At 35.2% G+C, this 23320-nt stretch overlaps 1 protein-coding gene across 1 annotated transcript in view; it reads left to right on the plus strand.

The window, feature by feature from the left end:
- The first annotated feature begins 252 nt into the window (after positions 1-252).
- The window catches only part of LOC119640017, a 31866-nt gene continuing 8798 nt past the window's right edge, over positions 253-23320 (plus strand). Inside the window, exons 1-4 of the mRNA XM_038037794.1 lie at positions 253-310; positions 7587-8368; positions 12203-12338; positions 20170-20303. Of these exons, the coding sequence (XP_037893722.1) occupies positions 256-310; positions 7587-8368; positions 12203-12338; positions 20170-20303 (1107 nt within the window). The 5' untranslated portion in view covers positions 253-255. The remainder of the gene's footprint in view (positions 311-7586; positions 8369-12202; positions 12339-20169; positions 20304-23320) is intronic.

The following is a 23320-nucleotide window of genomic DNA, read 5'->3' on the forward strand; positions in this document are numbered from 1 at the left end:
TGTAATTTTCTTATTTTTTTTAAATGCCATCAATAGATGATGAAGTCAAATGTTATGACATGAACAAACAACAAAAGAAACTTCATAGACACAATACAAGTGCTTGGCATTAATTTAAGGTGATGCTTATCAAAGATAAGTCCATACATCAACATAGCTTTTTTTTTGTTATTTTAAATAAAATAAAAAAAGCCATGAGTGTGATGTGCTAAGATTAAGTGGAAATACGTTTACAAAAAGGATTATGCTGCGGAAATGTATCTATCATTGGAAGCATGCACTGCCTTAGTCGTTTGCTGTTTCATTCATGGTACGTATGATTTCAAAAAGACAATACTTTTTCGGTGAAGAGTGACTGCCAAAAAAAAGAAGTTCTGAATTATTATTATTATTAATTTCAACACTAAAGTCTTAAAGCACTAGGATCTAAGACCAACAGCTTTATTGAAAACTCTATCGCATGTAGGATTTAAATCTTCGATCACTGAGTTGTTAATCGAGACTATTTGTCCACTCGGCCACGCAGGCAAATAACCCCATAAAGTACATATTCTTAACTAGTATTAAATTCTGTATCGATCTACGCACGCCTGGCCCTGCCTCCCTCTGTTCACGGTCAACGTTGCAAAAATTCAGATACTAGCTTTATTGTTGGCAAAATATATTGAAAGCTCTTGCATGAAGCTTGCTACAGTTATTCATATAACGACTTGTAAAGCTAAGACTTTCCATGAAGAGCTTGAAAAAGTTATCTTTGGACCAAAACACGTCAGTTTTCCAAATTCCATTAAACATATGCGGCTTGTAGGCTGAACACAAGAAAACAAGAAGGACAGATGGACAAACGGACAGACAAGACTAGATCGATTTAGCAATGCATCTATAGATGCAATAAAAGGTGGGTCTATTTCAAGACCGTCTGGGTGTTGCAAACACTCGCACAAACTTACCGCAAGTGATATAAGGGATAATAAAAATTTCAGTCAGGACTTGTCTCGCTTTTTTCTACACCATAAAACTAATTTCGTTCTAATATGTTGTAACGTAAATCCAACTTTCGTGAACTTTTTTGAAATTAAATTCGCATCACTGGATTGTGATTTTTAGGATAGTATAGATTTTGTTTATAAAATTAGGAGATCCATTTACAAATTATTTTCAGGAACCTATATGTTTTTGCGGTTTAAGTCTCGTCCGGGTCCTATTCATTTGAAGATTGCATTTCAAATTTCTTGAATCGACTCTCTCGACTCGCTTCCGATTCTTTTGCGACTCACTTTTCGATTTTCTTGCGGCTGACTCGACTGACTTTGTCTTTGGCAAATATTCTGCTTGTGTACTCTTTTACAAGCAAGTTACCATTATCTAAATTCATCGCGTCATTTTTAATTCGTTAACCTGGTAATCTGGTTTCCGCCAGTCGCCAGCTGCACGGTGCAGGTAAAGTGCTATGATAATATTATATATGTAATAGTTGATAGGTTGATAGGTTCCGTTTAATACAAATTAATGGATTGGAATTGGCTAAGGTTTGAAGGTTACATTAAATTTCGATCGAACTTTCGTGCTCGACTGCTGTAAGGGAAACCTCACTATGTGATATTGTAAATTAATTTCAAATCTCTGTTTTATGCTTTCAAAAGATCAGAGCACTTTGAAAACTTCTGCGCCATTGTCAGGGATATCGTCATTTTTTTTTGGCTATTTAAAAACTGAATCTGTGAATTTAAGTGAAGTGGAGAAGTGATTTTGATTAAAAAATTGAAGTTGAACAAATTTTCTTCTACTTGCTTACGAAGAACTGGTCGCCTTAAAGTTCGAATCTTTTAATCTATGTTGAAAACATGTTATATACTTTCGGAAGTGTTTACGACAAAAAAGAGAAAAATACAAAAACAAATTACAAGGCGATATTATCTCTGCGAATTTTTATTCAATTTTTACTTAAGTGAAAAATTTGTTATTGGCGTGATCTCTAATATATCTCAAATTTCATCCATATGAAGTTGTTGCGATATTAAAATTTACGTTGTGACATTGTTATGTTGTAAGGACATAAGAATATATGCGTTAACGTTGACTTGAAAACTTGGCGGGTTATATATATTTGTACCAAATTGCGAATTTCCTATCAACTTAAGGATGGAGTATTCTTAGAGGCGTCCGGAATTCAGGAAATTTGTTTTCCTGGACCGCACAAGTACAGAAATATATTCTTATCCTAATGTCCTATGGAGTTTTCCCGTGCGGCGGGGCTACTTTTCTTGGTGAAAGAGTATTGGGGGCCGGGCGCGTTCAGACTTCCTCACCAAAGCTGTCGGCTACTCAGGAGGTCCAGTGAGTAGGTTGTAGAAAAGCTAACGACTGTGTAGTGCGAGGGTGTCTGACTGAGTTGATTACTTCTCCTAGTCCAACAAATTCAGGGGATAGAGTAGTAGGGGTGGCTTTCCCGGAAGTATGGAGAATCCAAAACGCAAGTGTGGAATTACGAATATGATGGCACGCGCATACCGCTAATTCTAAAGTATGCTATGAGCTAAGGTATCGACGGGGTCAGGTTACCCGCTCACAAGGTCACAAGTACTCTGCTTAGATGGGTAAAGGTGACAGCATTGGTTGAACCGTGCTTGGTGCTTGCGAAGATCCTTCGGGGAGACGCTTGCTATTGCTATGGACATACCATATGGAAACTTTGACGAAAGCTGGCATGTCCAGTCACTTTTTGATCGCAGGAGATTAACCAATTTGCGAGAGCTGACCGTTCCGCTCTTGCAGGATTGTCTTGCAAGGCTGAGAGGTGTCCAGTTCAAGTATATTAATTGTCAATAATTCTAGGGAACTCACCTGATTAAGAATTCACGCCAGGTGCATCGATATAATCTATCCTATGGGCTGAGACAAATTATTGCTCCTTCTTGCTACAAAACTTCTATTTGTTGTGGCAACGTATTTTAATTTACATCACCAAAGAATGCGAAACATTTAACTTCGTTGACTTACACAAACAATTTTTATTTATCACGACTTACAATTAATCTCAAGCAGGCTTTACAGCTCCACTACTGACTCATCACTTACTATCATAATTTATACTTTTATTCAAGATGGTTAGTTGTTCAAGCACACATCTACTCTTGTCTACGGCTAAAAGAAGCGAGAACCCCACACAATTCCGACTTCGTAAGTCAGGTCGTTTGTTTCTCTTCTCTTGATTGCCACTTCTTTTAATCTCATTCAAAAGAGATGATTTCGATCACGTCAGTCATGTGATTGGCGTAGTCGTATTGTGAAGGTGTTTACTCTATACTTAAATTACTTGGAAATGTGAACTATTAACCTTAACATAATGCGGGCCAAAAGGAGCTCGGACTTTGCTCCTCACGGTTTTATCACTGGCAATCGCCACCTGCATAAGACCACTTTTGCTTTATGACGGCATCATGAATTTTAGTTTTTCCATGCTAGGAATTCCGCTTCTTCCAAGCCCTGGTTGTTTTCGTGCCCCATTATTAAATGTGGCGACCAACTTGTTTATAAACTTTATCTTGAGCCAAAATGATGCCAATCGGTGTAATTTTAAGCCTGCAAATAAAAACAAATTAAGGGGTTTCTATAAACATATTTATTAAGTTAAATTTGATAGGAAAGTCTTCTATATAAGAAATGGGAAAATGTTGAAACTGAGTTGCACTTGGATGTCGAACATTCACAAAGTGAAAAACTCGGCTTAAGCCCAATCTCTATTTTTCGTATTTTTTAAGGATCGAAAGTGATGATTCTTTCGGAAGTCTCATTTAATGTTCCAAAAAACCGCATTGAGTATAAGAGTCCTATTTGCTGTAATGTTTGCTTGATAACAAACATATTTTGAGTGCAAAGAATAGATTTATTGCAAATTTATTGCAACACTGTATATAAAACATAGAACATAACCTTACTTTTATGGTAGCCTGAGCATGACTTACTTGCACAGCCAAATATTTACTCTTCCCATGTTTTGTCTTTTATTTATGAGATATTTACAATTTCCTTAAAGAGTAAGCAAAGTATGGAGATTTATTTTTATTTTTTTATGATATCATAATCAAGAGTTGTAGCACATTATAAAAATCATCATAAAATTTAAATTTTAACATCGCAAATATTCAAGAAACGTAATATATTTGCCTGTATTCATTATATTATACTTGACTTACTATCCGCAAAAAGTCGTAAATAAATTTTAATAAATATTCCGCATCATTCGTTTCCACAACCACATAAGTAGCAATTTGATTTATATGCAGAAGTTACATCAGAATATTGTGTGTGTGTGTGCCAATCAGTAGTTGTGGCTTTTGTTTTATGTGCAGCGAAAACAAAAAACTCTTTTGAAATAAGGTAAGGCGCTTATGAAAAGATAATTTTAATTCTTTTTAAATATTTACGTGATTTAATCAAATTATAACGAGACAAAAGACGAATCCAGGAAAGATCATAAAAGTTGAAAGGCAAGCTTATAAGATATGAACATGAATAGAGAGAATGGAGAATTAACAATCATTTCATCAGAAATAGCATCCTTTTCATTTTATGATGGCTTTTTCTTAAAACACTAATCAAAAAGAAATTGCATTCAACATGAACTGAATTTTTCTTTCCTATGTCGACTTCTTGTTGTTGCATTGAAAGAGGCGAGGAAAGTTTTCAAGATATATAGTAGATGCAATTATTTGCGTTTTCTTCTTTGTGCGTACGTCCTTTATAGGTTAGAAAAATCATGCATCGATTTATTTGTGGCTGTTTTGCGAAACGCTCCCTATTTAAAGCGATCGAAATTACCGATATGACCAATATTTTAATTTTCAATCTAGTCTTATATTTGTAACTTTCTAAAAGTCGGAGGGTGGCTAAAGTCAACTGTCGAAACTACCGCGCGAACTTTTGGAGTAGTCGATTGAAAATAATAAACAAAGGGATATTTTCGCTGTCAGGTTCCCGCCTTCGATAAAGGCGGAAGGAAAAGACCAGCAGACGGAGACATGAAAAGGAACCCCGGGAAGAGCGCCACAGTGTGTGTCATCTTGAAAATGGCATATTCTAAACTCTTTGTGTTGCGTTCACGATGCGTTGAAGGTCTAGTAAAGACGTCAGAGTTTGTGTGGCCGTGGCACACGGAGAAAAAGGAAATGGCGGCTTCTAAACTGCTGGCGTTGTGTGCGAGCCTTTGAAAAGAAAGGATAGATGAAGGTACACCCATAGAAGATATATAGATAAATAGTTAGATAAAAAAGACGTGGGCATCTTTGATGCTTCTCAGATTTGCGGAAATAGAAGCTACGCTTTGTGACCTACTACTGATAATGCTGATGGAAAGGTAAAGATAGAAGAAAAATACCAGCTCTCTTCACGACACGTTTCGGTTATAGGGCCACACAAAAGCGACAATCGATCCTCTGACCTCATGAGAATACGAAGAATGTAGGGCTCATCATGAGCAAAAGCGGTTTCAGTTTTGTTTCACCCAAGCGTTGCGGGGCTACTAGTCGACAGTCTGCTGCCGCTATGTCCATAAAAAAAAAGATAGATACAAGATATATAGTCGAATTTAAATACATGGAACCTTTGCAGGATCTGCTGCTAACATTGTAATCTTCAATGTTTATGACTTCATCTAGAACTAACGGCAGTTTTTGTGTTTCTTAAAAAATATTTATTTCTTATTTCCATCGCGGTTATCTTCTTGCCCTTGTACATCGAACGTTGCAGTCTTCACCTGGAAAAAGGTTTATTCTTTTTTTTAGATTTCGGTTTGCAGTTAACTTTGTCTTATTTTTGTTGAAAGACGTCTTTCTCTCAATGCGTTTGGAAACTTGGGCAATAAGAGTACAACTGTAAAAAACATTATTGTGTTTGGAAAAAATAAAGCGGTTTCGATTCAAATTTCACAATCACCTGCTTCTTGGTCAAGATATTTGCTTGACTATTACGAAATTTCTTTTTAGTAATGATCACTCTATTGTTAAGTACAATTTTTAAAATTTTTTCTCGCTTTTATTAGTCACCGTCGCAAATTGGTGTATCCAGATCTCTGAGTACATTACGTACATTCGGTTCATAGCATTTAGAAGAACCTTTGGAACAATTAGCACATCTGCAGAGAAACAAACTGATATTGAATCAGAAAATGATTCTGCATCAATCGGTATTGTCGACGATCTAGCTGAAGCCCTTGTGGTTATTGCGTAAATTCGAACAAACTTCGCCAGTCGTGTAGGTTATAGAAAACCCTGCCAAAGGCTTTAGTATGTTCTTCGCCCAACGTTCATTTCAATTCTGTTACATTCCTTAGCCACAGAGCTACGTCGGGGACAAGGACGTTTGGCTTCGCGCTCGACATTGAGGCGTGGCACTATGTTATGATTTGCTTCATCATAATACGAACATTTTTTCTCAAGCGCAGTGATGACTTTTGTCAGCACTTGTCTTCGTAGCAGACGGAAAAAAAAATTACGCTCTACATCTATTAAGGCTGGGTTTACAACGATCAAGAGCCTAAAGACATCTTGACATTATGTAGCCACAGTACGTGATATGCGATCTACAATAATTTTTTATCGTATTTTTTGAAAATATATTGGAAATAAGGAAAAACACAATAGTGTGCCACGGCTCATCGTCGAATACCCTTCTCCACCCTACAGCTACTAATATAAGAATGGCCAAAATAAGGCTTTATAAGGAAAGTGGTCATAAAAGTATCTCATTCGAACCATTTTCAATAGCTTGCGTCCTTACGCTAAAACACGTCAATGATGCAAATTTCATCAAAATGTCTCAATAATGGTGCTCTGTAGTTTAAAAAGAAGAAAATAAGTTGGACGGGAGGGCAGATAGGTTTACATCGATTCAGGAAATGACTCTAAATTCTTTCAAGGCGTTGCATGCGTCTGCACAGACTTAGTATATCACTTTACCACAACTGATGAAGGGTATGAAAAGTAAAAACATAACAATCGGCTCAAGTCGACCATTAAACACGTTACATCATTTTGCGTAATACAATTTTTCATTGATTTTCGTGATGGGAAATAAGAAGTTATACCTCTTTTCCATGTACAAGCATACTTCTTAGTTGATTTTCAGCACTACGTGGCAATTTTCATCATAAGGTACTGAAAATTAGATCTTTTTGCAAACACAATTATAATAATAAATAGTAGAATAAAAGTTGGTAAGTAGCTCACTTTTGGTAGGAGCTATCCTATAGAAGTGGCATGAAATATTGTATTTGGCGCTTTTTGTCGTTAAAACTTTTATTCATTTGATGAGTTGTTCAAACTAAGACGTCATATGGCCAGAGCTCATAACACTGGTACGATCAAATTAATAAAAAATTATTTCCAAATAGGTTTTGTCTGTTGAAAATTGCGAACTGTCGCTACGTAAGAAGGCGCCAGACAGGCAAATACATGCGCAGGTAGACAAGCAGCATAATTTTCTAAAATGATTGGTTTAATATAAGGCTAGCTTACCTTAAGTTACGTGCATTTAAATAAATCCTGAACCTTATTTACAATTATTTATATAAATTTTTCTCGTTGTAGGTTTCGCTGCTTTGCGGCTTGTGAAGGTGTCAATACCTTCTTATAAGCTAAGGGGTGAATCTGTGTTTCTTGAATGTCAATACGAATTGGATAAGGTACGGGATATATCGTTAATAAATTCTTATAGTCCTAATCGCGACCACGAACATGACAATTATCAGCATGATTCCCAAGATGAAGAATGGTTCTCAAGAAGACGATTGCGTGCACCGCAAAATAAACAAAAATGGCGAGAGCAACCATATCGTCAGCAAAGTAAATACGACAATCAATATCAATATTCCTATCATCAAAAGCATCCGTCTGATAACAGTCAATTCTATGACCGTCATCACCCACTACAGGAATCTTATCAACAGTATCATTATCAGCAGCCAGAGTCAAAAGAGATGCCAGATCAGCAAAAATATTTATATGCTTATCAGACATCATCTTCGCCGTATGCGCATAGCATATATCGGGGGAAAAGTCCAGCGATCGCAGATAAAATTGATGCAAGCCATTCGAGAGCAATTGATTCATATAATGTTGATAGGCATAGCGAACCGGTTGAGAATTCTCGACGCATGAGTCCTTTTGGACATGCAGTACCTGATAATAGCTTCGCTGACAGCAGCGAACAAAGCGACCAAGTTAATGATGACAAAGAAGGGGAAGAATATGGAAAAGGTGAAGCTTTGTATGCCATAAAGTGGTACAAAGAAAATGAAGAATTCTATCGTTATGTGCCAAAGGCGAAACCACCAAAAACTAGTTATAAGGTAGAGGGTGTTCGAGTGATTGTAAGTATACATTTTATATTTACATTACTAATACAGCATAGCAAACAAGTAATTAAACGAAATAGAGACGATTTCTAATAATTTTAAAATGTGAAAACAAATTTTTTTTTATATGCCCAAGTCCGTAAGGAAAGGTCGAGTAAATTTCATGCACGTGAAATATCTTACAATATTCGTTCGATTAATTTAAACAACATCAGTGACGATTTGCCAACTAAAGTTAAAAGAATTTTTGAGATAAAACTTTTATACCTTCTTCCGAAAATATGCGTTTATTTCTGAATTCCGACAAGCCGACATTGTACGCTAATGAGTTCTTTATATGTTTGTGAATTTGCGCCACGTTTTTATCTTTTCGAAAAACGAAATTTCCAATATATCGTATATATATGTATTAGGTGGTTCCATTTATTTTGATTCCACCATTTTCAACAAGTTTTCCCCATCTTCTTGGCAACATGACTATACTATGTCGAAGGAACGATATTGCACTTCTTCAACTTTGCGAAACCACCAGCCAAGCTATGCTGCGTCGATTTGAGGAAGTGGTAATTATAAAGCGTTACGTCTGGTGAGTACGCTGAGTGCAGTAAAACTTTCCATTCGAGCTGCAATAATGTATCCTTCTTCTTCCATTTCAAATCATGGGCCGAGAGAGGCCATAGGTATAGAATGGACCATGGTTAATGATTTGTCCGCTCGCTAAGTAGCTTTCGTCCGCCCCATTGTTCTCATAAGAGTAAAGTACTTGAATTTCTCCATATAACCATCTGTGAATTCCATTCCACCAATAAGTGGGATATGATGCAGCAGTGTCACCTTAAGCTTTTAAAAGTATTTGAAGCACTTCAGCAGCAAATTTCTTCAAAACAAACAACAAAAATAATGAATGTTGGTATTGAGCGTTCCATGATTAGCGTCTATGTACACTGAAATGCTTAGTAAATGAAAAACTGCTATTTTACGCAGAGAAAGGTCAAAATTATCGAATTTGATCCTTGTGTATATTGATATTTCGCATTACTTTCATTCATACTATCATTTCCACAAAATAGACGTCGCTGATCAAAATACATGCAAACACCTATTATGTCCGATTTTTCGCTCTGTATTGAAAACTTCATTATTCTTACCTCATGCCACCCTGCTTAGCATAGTAGATTTTCGAAGCGTCGATACAAAACTTTAGCTGGGGTGTAGTTATGCAATGAAGTCGGCGACAATCGCCAACAGAATCCAATTATGTCGGTAAATTTGCTGGCGATTGTTAACAAATGCGCTCACGCCTACGTCAAATCTGGCGACAAAAAATTGCTGTTGTCGAGCACAAATTTGCATTAGTATTGAGTCTAAATCAAGCAAACTCACCACAAATCTCTTTTTTAGTATTGCATGTGTAAAAAAGTAGTTGCGAAAGAAAAATAAAAAACAGCTGTTAGAAAATGAATTATTGATTCAAAAATTATTATTCAAAAATTGAAAAAATTTAAAAAAAAATTAAGTGCATCCGAAGAAAAAAAAATTTCAATGTTCAAATTGATTTATTGTTCTCTAATCTAACACATATTATACATGATTATACCCACCACTGTAAGATGGGGATATACTCATATTGTTTTTTTTTCCAAAATATATGTAAACTCCAAACGAAAGTTTCAGAGACGCTATGTGTATGATTGATCTGCGTCAAATTCTGAGCTCATTTAGCCATCTCCGTCCATTTGTGCGTCTGTGTGCCTGTGTGGTGTATGCTGTTGGCACTCTCGTAGTCGCAAAAATAAACATATCGACTTCAAAATTGGTCGAAATGTAGGAAATTCTTGCACGCAGTTTGGTATTGAAAATGGGCCAAATTGGTCGGAGCAGAAGCGCGCAATGGAGCGTAAACTGAACGTAACTCCGTTTTTTCTAACAAACATTTTTGGATTTTTGTTCGTTACTCGGAAATTATAAAAGTTAGAAGGCTGAAACTTTCCACATTTACTGTACGAGACACTTGGCTCTCTAGGTCCAAAATTGGTAGAACCAATCGACCTAGTCCACACAAAGTCATGAGTAATTAAGTTTAATTTTTTTCACTTTTTTTGAGGTTTTATCCATATTTCTCATAAGGCAAACAAGACAAAGTTAAAACTATTTTGTACATTATTCCTCAAATGAAGATATTTTATCTGTCTAAAAATGGCTTACTTTTAAAATGAATATTGTTGACACCGTGATCAATTTCTTTTTAATAAAACCAGCGATATGGGTGTCAAATAAAAGGACTTGGAGAGTAGAATGCGAAAAACATAGTGGTGGGTAGGCGAGATTCGGCCCCTGCCGAAAATAACTTTCATGCTTGTTTCCTATTCATTACATTTCGCGTGCTTGTTATTGTTTACCATATGCAGTTTGTTTGTACAAATCAATCAACGTCAATTTGGCTCTTATTTTTTACGCTTCTCTCAGTTATTAATGCATTGTAATAGAAACTTTGAGGGAAAGTATTAGAAGGATGGTACCTGATCAGCATCCTGGTGATAATTAATTGTCTCCTAAAAAAACGCAGTCGATAATTACGGGCGATAATCGCCTGGTTACGTGATTACCCCTTGATTAAATTTATGGTTTTGATATGTTTCGAAAAGTATAAAAAAAAGACAGAGTAGCCAGTATTCACATTGATGAAATCAAGACTTTCAACCGGCTTCACTTGTGGGATTGGGTATATTAAGTTAGTACGGACGTATGTAATGCACAGAAGGACTTAAAATAGATCAACCTTTTATTATATCGATCGATTCAGAAACTTAACCGAATTGATGTAAGCCTGCCAGTCCGTCTGATGTCTGTCCATATAAATTTGTCTTCATGCTGTAGGCCGTAATTCTTGAGACATTTTGATGAATCTTGGTATAGTGACGTGTTTTGACCCAAGGCCGAAATTTGAATAGGTGCACTTTCCGACAATTCCCCATATAACGCCCTATTTTGAAAAGTTTTATATGAAAAAAAGTTGTAATTTTCAAAATATGTCGGCAATGGCTAAGTAATAATATTTCGGCATTTTTAATTGGTATGGAAACTTTGGACCGGCTGGGCCAATTTTTGAACCCCATCTCATATAATGAAAAGTGAAGTTGATACGACACAAAAGTATAATTTTCAATGCTTCACGAAGAAAATTATATCATAATAGTAATTTAACATAAAAAAATTAACTGCACCAAAATTGGACTATCTGGGCCTCTTTTTTAGGTCCTATCCCAGATCCTAAGGCAGAAAAGTCTAATTCTCAATATGTTATGATGAAAGTTAACACATACTAGTAATTTCATACAAATATTTTTGAGGTGTGGGTTTTGGTAAGGATTTAACTTGTACTTCATTAGTTTGCTTTTTGAGCCCCGTTTCCGCATAGATACGCACTTGAAAAATATGCCTTTGTATAGATACAAGATACAATTTTTGTGTTCTATAATAAAAATAAGAATTATGTTAGACGAGGTGGTGTAGGGTTTTTAATGCGCGGCTATAATATGCTTGCTGGTGTAATTAAAAGCGAAGAGGAGATATACGTGTGCCGCTTTCAGCTTTTATTATACATTTTTGATATTCACAAAGTTCAACAATATATGAATGCATAGACAAATATAGTTAATTCTGATCTAATCAAGAATATATAAAATTTTTGGGTACCGTCTCATGCAAATTTTAAGTGGTACAGAGGGAGTGTATTGGCCAGCGACAAATTTTAAATGAAAATATTATAGACGTTGATGTGGTATTATAGACGTTGAATAAATATGAAAAATGATATAATCATTGGATATTTGTTTGGTTTATTTCCAGGAAGAGCATTCCGATAGTAGTCGTGTATTATTACGAGGTTTGACAATAAATTCGACAGGTTTATATCGTTGCGAAATTTCAGCAGAAGCTCCAAATTTTTCATCTGTTGAAGCCGAAGGTCATATGGATGTCGTCTGTAAGTACATTGTCATATACGAAGTAATAATTTTATCGTAAATTAATGGAAAGAAATTATATATCTAAACAAAAGTTGTACATTGTTTTCAAAACAAAAAATAATTAATAGACGATTTGGAAGAAGTTGTTTTTAAAACTAATTTGCAGCTAGCGTTTGAATAGATCTGGGGATTTTATCTGCTTCTAAATCAATAACGTAAATATTTCATTGCAAGACAGGGGAGGGATTTATTGTTATGTGACCCCTTAAGCGAGATGACATGATGAAAGAAATGAAAATCTAGTTTTAGTGAGGATGTTACTCTTTAGTATAATAGGTACTCCTACCTACCTACCGTAGTTTTCGTGCAGAGCTGACATGATGGAAGGAATGTGAACCTAGTTTTTGTGAGGATATCCCTCTTTGGTATAATAGATACTTCTACCTAATGTAAATTTCTTGCAGAGTTCATATGATGGATGGGTGCATACGAAAATTGCTTTTTTTTTGATTGCATCCCAACTTCATATTTAAGAGGTATTGTATATTTTTAGAGTTGGAATGATTAAGGACAGAGTTTTTCCCAAAACGCATTAAATTTTCTACAGAGAATATTTGAAATCATTATAATAAAAGAATTTTTTTCTAAAAAGTTTTTAAACATTTGACGAAAGCTAAACGATTATAAAATGATGGAAATTTTTTTTTCTTTTTTTTGCTTATTTTGCTATCTTCATACAATAACGAAAATATTAATCAAGATATTTACGTATTAGTATACAATAAATGAAAATGCATTCTTTGTGTTCGTAAAAAGCCATTTTTTTTTCTCCCTCTCTCTCTTTAACATAATTGGGCACAAATGGATCAGATATCAACACAAAAATAACGATAACGACAAGTTATGCATATTCAATACTAAAAATGATATTAATATGAATGGAGAGCAGTATCAAAAACGTGTTGTTGAAAGTTTATTGAGTGTGAGCTTGTTTGTACGAAATGTTTGTGGTGAGGTTTTCCAAATGGCATTTCGACAACATGTAAATAACTGCATTAGGAATCTGATTGTTTGCAATTCTATTTGTTTTTTTTTTTTTTTTTCTGTTGTCTTTCTTTTTATATTCACCATCAGTATAGAAGTATGCAAAATAAATGCAAAAAAATAAGTAAAAATTATATTCGGTTGTGATCGAATCTTTTATACCTATCACAGTTATCCTAAAAAGGATAAAAGCAGTAAAAGAATATAATTTTCATACTCTATAACATGTGGAGGACGGGGCTGAGTTTTTCTATTTTCAATATAAAAGCTTTTATCGCATAGGCGTGTGGGCGCCGTAGGCGTTTCCTATGAAATGTTTAGGTCACTTCGAAATTCTTTTGCAAATTTGTAGCCGTTTACCACAAATACTGCATAGTCTCGCAGACAGACAAGCCGACATGTTGAAGTGCATTCCCAATTTGAAACTGGCGAAGAATTTATATACTTTATAGGGTTTTTGAAGCTTGTTTCTGCGCGTTCCAAAGGTGTTGAAAAAATAATTCAATTTTGATACACTATATTATTGGTTAGGCGTGATCAATTTTTTCCATTTTTGCCCACAAATGCTACATCGTCGCCAATAGGCTATCTTTTCAAACTTTCGTACATTTATCTACAATAGTTTATCAGTAATGACCAAAATCCATTTTATAATTCTTTTAAAAAACGGAGGTGTTCTTAGTATACGTGGTGTTGTGGGCGTGTTCTTCGCCCGATTTGACCCAATCTGCCTGCAAGAACTTTCAATCTTTCTGGGAAAATTTCAAGTCGATAGCTTTACGTTTACGGCCGCGAGAATGTTTACAACAGAAATTACGCAGACGGACAGACGAACACATAGACAGACGGACATGCTTAAGCCGATTTAGATGGTGAAGGTTTAACCCCACGGTGCCCGATGGCACACGGATTGTGAAACACTCGAACTCCCCGAGGTTAATAATCCTCGCAACATACGGTGCCGAAGTCAGCGCACACGTTGCCATGAGAAATATTAAGTCCTCGCGTGCCAGACGAGATACGTTATGGTCGCGTCTCCTCTCTGGTGAGGGCGAGGCACTATCTAACACCTCTGCCTTTCTGTGCGTAAGGCACCCGGTTGCGATGCAACTCCACACCGAGCAAAAGCTCTTCCCACGATTTTTGGGCCAACCGCAGCCACTACGAAACTCCCACTATGGGCCGTTCCCGTTGTCAGGCCGAAACTAGAGGAAGTGCTTTGGGACTCCTGACGCCCGTGGTACCTGAATTGAGGAGAAAAATCGAGAAATAATTTATAAGTCTCCGGTCGGACTTTCTAGGTCCCATAAGACCCGCACTCGGCATGAGATAGTCATTTGAAGGAAACCAGTCTATACCATGCGCATGGGCTTAGTGTTCTCACTTGGCGGAGCGAGGCCTAATAATCGATTTAGAATCTGATGCTGATCTAAAATACCTTACTTTGTGGGAGTTATTGATGCTTCCTTCTTGGCGTTGCAAAAAGGAATATGCCTCTCGCCTTTCGGCGATGGGTATAGAAAAGCGTGCTAAGTTTGTCATTCTGTTTGTGAAGCGAAAAGTTGGCTGGCCATTTACATCTAGCATAAAAGGCGGTTCCGACCTTACCCCTTGCCTTCCTATTTCAATCAGAAATAATTAAAATAACAGCCAAACTTAACTAAGCTAATTAACTACGATATTTAATGTACGTTTTTTTATCTTACTTTTGTACGGTTTCGAAAATTTTAGAATTTCATAACTTTTAAGGACATATTTATATGAATAAGACTTCTGTTGCATATTTCTAGACGCTACACTCCTCTCCTTTAAAGATATGTATGCTTTATCAAGATATTAAAGAGATCTCCGCGTGCAAGGAAGAAATTCACGGATTGTAGCATTCCGCGCATAAGTGTACATCGGGAATTATTTGGTATACATTTCTTGCTTTTAAAGCGACAAAGATAAGCGCATGTCAATAGACTGCGAATCTTATTCCTTTCTAAGATATGGTGCACAGATCAGGAGCTACCTCAAGTGTATATATAACTACTACCAGCTCAACTAAACGCAGAAACCTACCTTTGTCTTAGATATTTTCGTGGCGGCACTAGAACTAAAATTGTGTTTCTATATTTAGCCCCAAAGAAGAATTGGCTATGCCAAAATCTTTGCAAAGACTAGAAGGAACCTTCAGCTATTTCATAGTGACTTGAATAAACTTTAAGACTAAAGTCTTAAAACACTAGCATCTAAGGCCTTATTGGCTTTATTAAAAACTCTATCGTACTTGAGATTTAAATTCACGACTCTTGAGTTGTTAGTCAAGACTCCTTGCCTGCTCGGCTACTAAGGCGAAAAATCCCATAAAGTATATTTTTTTAATCAGTATTAAATTCTGTATCGATCTAAAGACGCCTGGCCGACCGTCCGTCTATGCTTAGTTAACATTCTACCTTTTGCAAAAATTCAGATACTAGCTTCATATTTGGCGAAAGCATTGCAAGCTCTTGCATGACGCTGGGTAATGAAAATGGGCGAAATTGGTTAAGGAATATGTTTGCAGTACAGCACATAGAGAGAACGTCTCTATTGTCGAAAATAAAAAAATTGTTTTTTTTGCGACCGTATGGTACAGCGCCCATCTAATATTATAGAACATTGGAATTTCATTTCTTTTGAAAGTTTTCTTATGATAAAGGTATTGGATTCGAAAGTAATTTTCTTACTTAATCGAAATTTTTCTTACACATACCTAGAAACGTAAAGGGATTTGTTTTGAAAACTAAACAAGAAAAAACTCGACGACAATCTTGAAGTCGGTCCCCTTCGAGAGCAATAAAATCCGACGTTTTTTTAACGTTTCGATGCCTTTTTTCTAGGACTATTTATAAAGAAACTGAATGAATGGACCAGGACGGTTATTACCGATATAATTTTATTGTAAGTATACGCGACACCCAAGGAAAGCAATTTTCTCCTGGCTGAACTTCTGCATACAGTGAATGAGCAAACTGTGCCTATCAGTTGTCTTTTCTAACCTCACTTTTCGTTTATTGAAAATAAATGTCAGCCTTTTCTTTTACGTTTTCTGACGTAACAAACTCTTTCATTTATCCATTGCATTATCGCCCACCCATTCATCCATTGCATTCAACATTACGGTCCATTGAAAAGTTGATGTTTTGCACAGAGAAGAGTTGCCATAGCACTGTTCAAACCTATGCTGAGTTCGAACAGTATTTTTTGTCCCTCAAAAATCAATGTGGCTTTTAAAATGAGAAAAGTAGTATAACTAAAACGTTTTGCAAGTTGTGAATAAATTATGTAAATGACATGAGCTTTTGACTGCAGCTGCTTTAAGGGTTGCCACTTTCGGAACATAATATGGAGTTTTTTTTTTGTTGGAGACAATATATGTGGGTGCAGGTTGCTGTGTTACAAATAGAGAAATTCAAAGTCTTATGCCTTTCGGCGTCATTCTTATTTTTCGGATGCAGTTGCAACTTTCCCGACTTTTCACAAAACTTTCTGGGAATTGACAAATTATTTTTATGGCTTTGTATGTGTAAGGATCTCAGATCTGCTAAATTTATATAATAAATATAAATGTGGAAGGACTCAGAATCCTCTGCTTTCTTGGGATGTGAATGCATTGAAAGTTTTCTAAAGAATATTTTGTTATATTACAGGCATGTAAGGTGAAGTAAAGAGAGTCAAAATCCCACACTTTCCCTACGATATATTCTTTTTGGCTTTGCTCATCAAACAGCAATCTAGTCGACCGTCTACTTTTTGATTTGGTGCGGAAATTTGTTTATGAGTGTTCCCGCAAAAAATCAAAAGGAGGTAAACAAGGCTGTTTGCGGAAATTGTGGTTTAGTCCAAATCTTTTCCTCTAGAATCATTGCATACGCTCTTTAATCTATATCTGGTTAAAGTAGGTACAGGTAAAAATACAATTACTAAGAATCTGGGCACTTTCTGATATATATGACTTTATGATGAAGTTTTCATGCACCTATTTTGGCATTTTGGACGTAGAAGCAATCGATAAATAGATTTAAAACCCAATAGCCTTGACATTTTTTTTACAGGTGCAGTGATACTAAAGTCGTATATAACGTTAGTTTAATGAGGACTATTTTGTAATCCAAGATTATTAATTAAATTTGAATTGAAGTGAGAACGAGTGTAAATGCTTGGCTCCGTTGCAATCGATATCCATACAAACTTGCTGCATAGTATTTGAAGAAAGTATGTCCCATAATATTTTGAAAAAATATAAGAACATCTGTTTTTATTGTGTATTGATTACATACCTCATTTGCATTTTTATTCAAAAATAGCAAATAACACAAACAAAGTGCTCCTTGCATAATAAATAAGTGCGTGCACGCCGTAATGTATTCAATTGTTTTTGGACATACATAAATCCATAACGAGAATGAAACGCATACCAAAGGCAAAACAAGAGACTGTAGCACGTTCCTTGCCAAGCTGTAAATGAGTGCACAGAATTTGTGCGCCATGTGTATCGATTTTGGTACACGAAAAATATAAATTTAATCATTTTCAACAAAATAGTTTCTTTTAATACCTCACAGCATTCGCAGTGCAACCATACATACATAAGAAAGACCCATCTTTCATGGTCTCTCTGCGTGTCCGTCTGTCCATCCTGTATTCAGGTGTTCACCTGGTAGGTCAAAATTTTTGAAATATTTGGACGAAATATGGTACACCAATGTGTTGTGGCTCAAAGACGAATGCTGTTGCAAATGGTTCGGATCGGACTACTCATCGACCGCTTCCCGTATATAGTCTTAATTTGAAAAATTGTTACGTAACAATTCTCGACAAAAATACTTGACTTTTTGAATTTTGACATTTGTTGAATCACCTCCCACATGCTCCTTCCAACGAAAAACTGAACTTTCATATGATAAAAAGCTATAGTAATCTTATACAAAAATTAACACTACCGAGTTCAAACTATGCAGGATTTTTTTTTGGAATCCTTTCCATATAAAGGTCCTCAGGAAAAATACGCACTCATATCGACATGTTACGATGAAAATTCAGTACCACCTTTCACTCTATCAAATTTGGATCAAAAAGTCCTAGTTTTTGGACACCACCCAATATAATGTTTCTCATGCATAGTAAATGCTTTCGCAAAAAGGTTTCATTTTTGATATTTTTTAATGAAAATTCATTTATAGTAGAACATTAGCATAAGGATTAACCATAGGAAATTTGGATGAGATTAGCCTATTTTTTAAACCCCATCACGTATATAACGATTCTCATAAAAACTAAGCAACTAAGTCTATGACGAAACGAGTGAAAAATTATAATAATTTTTAACATTATTTTGCTAAATAAATCAAGTTTGCTTAATAGGGATCACATCAGTTGACAGTTTGACATCCTTCAAAAGAAGTATTTTTATGAGAAGTACGCCTTTGCATGAAAACTATGTATGCTTTTTAATCACGAAACTGAACTGTATTAGGAGAAGCGGTGTACGTTATTGAATGCTCGATCTTGCCCGACTGTAATGTTTTCACTTGCTTTATATTATATTTACTAATTTTATTATTCAAGTAACAATATGTGTCATATAATAAAAAAAAGTATTTATTATGTATTAAATTTGTAACGCAAAGATTTAGCTCTCATGAGTGAAATAATCATTGATAACAAAAAATGTTGCGTGTACCGTTATCGGTACACGTCTCGAATAGTGATGTAAAACTGTAGTGTTAGCGATAATAAATGTATAGTTTCTAATTTCCTAATAAAAAAAAACGGCAAGTGAAAGTTTGTGTGTGCTGAAAACGTTCCAAGTGGTACCGAACGTGCTAATTAGCGAAATACATTCAAATTTCGATAAGTGATTTTCTATTAGCTTTTTCACAATCTTTGCGAATGCTTTTTATATTACATTCACGATTGAAGAATAGGGATACGTTGAAATTTTCAAAACATATGTAATACTTTCGCTTCAGAAAGCTTATATACACAGAATTGCTTTAGATATTTCCGTTTCTTCGACTGTGCAATTTCTATGGTAAATTTTTTCCTGACAGTGAAAATGAAGCTATCGACTTCAAATTAGACAAAAGCACAGAAAGCTCTTGCACAGAGGTTGGTACTGAAAATTGACCAGAGAATACGCGCACAGAGCAACGTAAACTAAGAACAGGGTTTTTGTCCTCATCCCTCAAAAACTATAGAAGGCACAATAAAATTTCCCTTCTGTAAAAGGGAAAAGAGTCAGCAGCGCTTACCTAATACTATAGGGATATGTGTTCTTCTAAGTTTCTGATTTCTAAATTTAAAAAATTGCGTTTGTTATGCAAGTGAACTTTTGTGTGCGCTGAAAACGGTGCACGTGGTACCGGACGTGTTAATTAGCGAAATACATTCGAATTTCGATAAGTAACTTTTCCTTTCTTCCTTCTTTTTGGATAAAGGTAATGGGTAAAACGGATTCGATCTGGGCCGAACATAATTTTCTTACTTGTTAATAATAATCTCAACATCTTCAGGTGAAGCAGTCACCAAAATATATTTCAAGGACGTCCTCTATGGGTTTGAAGACTTTATTGTCCGATTTATTAACACAAAGACAAAAAGAGGCTTAAAGTACGAGATAGATAGTGGGAAATGTTCGCGTTCGAAATATTCTCGTTATTTTTTGATCAAACTATGAAGAAATTGTAGCGAATAATAAATTTTAATTTTGAAAAAATATTGCGTTGCTTCTGTTTATTTATGCATTTATCCCTCTATTTCACTTTTTTCTTTTTGCAGATCTCCCGCGAGATGGTCCATTCATTAGGGGGCAACAGCTACAATATAAAATCGGAGAAACATTGGATTTAAATTGTACATCAGGGAAATCACATCCGGCTTCCCATTTACAATGGCATATAAATGATGAAACGGTAAGTGTAAGGAAAGAAAAAACAAGAAGAAGAAAAACAACAAATCTCTATTGTATTTTCTTGTTCTGAAATTTGATGTAATTTTCTCTTAATTGGTAAGATAAAGCAAAAAAGTAGCAAAAGGAGTAAAGCAAAAAAAAAAACTAAAAATTTATGTAACAGTTGCAGCTGCATAAAGCATGTGGTAGTATAGAAAAAACTAAACATGTATATACATTGGAAATTCTCTATGCAAACGTGATGAACAGTTGGATTAGTTAGTTTCCAGCAAATTTATTACATTTTTGCTTCTATGGAATGATAATATAGGCTAAAAATTTTTCTAGAAATATAAACTAAGCGGTCATAGTAGTAGTAACTGTTACAAGAAAGGTTAGAAAAACCGATAATTCAATGAACTGATAAATGGTGGAAAGCAAGAAAAAAAAATGCTCGTCATATATTTCTGAACGTAACGGATATCACTTGACAGTTTACTATTTATGATCGTTTTAGACTCTACGCGAGTTCTGATTTAGCATGGTAAACTAAGCTTGTGCCGATGGACGTAACATCTATCAAAGAATGGTGGAGCGAATGATGTAATTTATCTGAAGGCAGCTTCATCTTGTCTTGTAGTTTTATTCAGAAACGAATTCTGAATCCAATTCAACTTGCCCGTCTGTCAGTGTGTCGGGCCAGTAGTTTTTGTAGTATGTCTTATACTTTTATTCAGACAATGATTCGATATAAACTTGTCTGTCTGTCCGCCTGATTGGTCTAATTAAAACTTGTCTGTCCGTCAGTTTGTCGGTTCGGTAATTTTTGTAGTACATGTTATACTTTTATTGAGACAGTGATTCTGAATCGATATAAACTTGTCTGTCTGTCGGTCCCGTAATTTTTATCATCACCCAAGAAATGGGTTTTTTTTAAAGATATTTTGATGAGCTGAACTAGATATGCAGAAGTACTTTGGGCCAAAAACAAATCTTGCAGAAAGTGGATTAAGTCGAATCATTTTTACTAGCATTCCCCATATAAAGTCTTTATATTAAGAAAGCCATCGTATTACGAAACTTGGCAAATCGCAAAATTTCTGAGTAAAGCGATTTCGATATAATGGACAGATGTGAAAAGGTTCAATGCAGATAAGTCAATTTTTATTCAACGTGGTGGAGTTTCCTTTAGTCGTGGCTATACTGAGTGCTTAGTTGGTAAAGGCATTTATCTATTGTGCACATGCTCACAAGACTTCGGTCATCATCTCCCTTTCTCTTTCTTCTCTTCGTTCTGACCCTCACTGTGTTACACGGATAGGGTACATTCCCCGAGTGATTAGTTATATAAAATAAAAAAAAACATGAAGTAAATGAAATAACGTATTACGTGCGAATTGGTTTAGGCTGCTTAAAGGTCGACTTTGTATTACTCATATGTTTTTAGTTGTCTCTCTTTTTTTCCGAAATTTGTTTTCCATTCCGCTCAGAAGGAAGACTTTTCTTCCACTGTTTTCTATTTACTAACTTTTTTACATATTTTATCTTCCGTTTGTTAGTTTTTTTCCCTAACTACGGTTTTAATGTTTGTTGTTTATTTTGTATGCTGAATTTTTATTAGTTACCAGTGAGGTACAAAATATTTCGCATAAAAAACACTCTTTTTTTTTATTGGTGAATTAATGCTGAGAAAGTAATTGAAAGCAGGAAAACAGTTATATTCAGTTAAGGATGAATTTTTTAATATAAAAATTTACCTTATGTACGTACGAACGTAAAAAACTTTCTATAAAATTATGATAATTTTAAATGGACATTTTCTTCATCCGTACACGAACAGTGTACGTATTTGTACGCTAGATGAGGCGAAGCTTCATTAATCAGCTAGGCGGCATAAATTAATTACGGATGGTATTTGAAACTTGGCAACACCTAACAGGAAGTGGAAGATAGTGAAAGCAATAATTAAATACTAAATATATATAGAATTATTGGTGGCGGCTTATTTAAATTGCTTGAACTGTGATTCTAAATATAAAGAAAATTTACGATCAATTTCAACGCTCTCAAGAAAGAAATGAAGAAATGATTAGTTTTTACGAGTAGAAAGAACCAAAATTTAACCATTAAACATAGATGATACTCCATGTAATGTATATAACATATATAGCAAATATTTTTTTTAATCAACAGGTCAGTCCATATTTATATTATCATAGGCCGTAGCTCTAGTAAAGGATCGAAAGATAAAAGCATAACTTGCGTAGATCGGGCATACATCTCTCAGGCTGCGACTACACCCTATATTGCTTTCTCCGCTTCGTTCTTTCTCATTATTTTCTCCACTACCCATAGAATAAGGCTGCATAATGGACTTGACACTATATAATATCATTAATAAAGTTTCCGGGAGAACGTGTAAGTAAAGGCCCTATAATGGGCTACGGCCCAAGTGTTGCCCTGCATCACTTCCTTTAATACAGTTATTTATGTAACAAATTTTCAAAATAAGTTATTGTACGGAAACTTCTCAAGAAAGTGGACCGACCCGAGCCATTTTAAATAGCGTACGCCCTTGGGTGAAAACATGTCAGTGTAACAAATTTCATCAAAATATCTTAAAAATTATGATCTTACGATTACGATTTCTCTGCAAAAGTGACTAAGCAGTAGTATTTCGGCATTTTAAATTGGTATGAAAAGTTTGGACCGGCTGGGGCAATTATTGAACCCCCTCTCATATAAAAACTGAAGGGAATATGATAGGACGGACTAATTTTCAATGCTTCAGAATGAAAATCATATAATAATAGTAATTTAAGATAAAAAATTAAAATTGGACCATCTCGGGCTATTGTTCGGATCCTACCCTAGAGCAGAAAACTCTAAATTTTAATATGTTATGATGCAATTTCACTCATTATGGTAATTTAAGATAAAAAAATTAATTTTACCAAATTTGGATCACCCAGGCATATTTTTGGATCCTGCCCTATATAGAGGTTTTCACAAATATTTTTGTTTTTTGGGGCAGAAAAG

Source organism: Glossina fuscipes, unplaced genomic scaffold (genome assembly GCF_014805625.2).
Source record: "Glossina fuscipes isolate IAEA_lab_2018 unplaced genomic scaffold, Yale_Gfus_2 114, whole genome shotgun sequence".
Taxonomy (NCBI): Eukaryota; Metazoa; Arthropoda; class Insecta; order Diptera; family Glossinidae; genus Glossina; species Glossina fuscipes.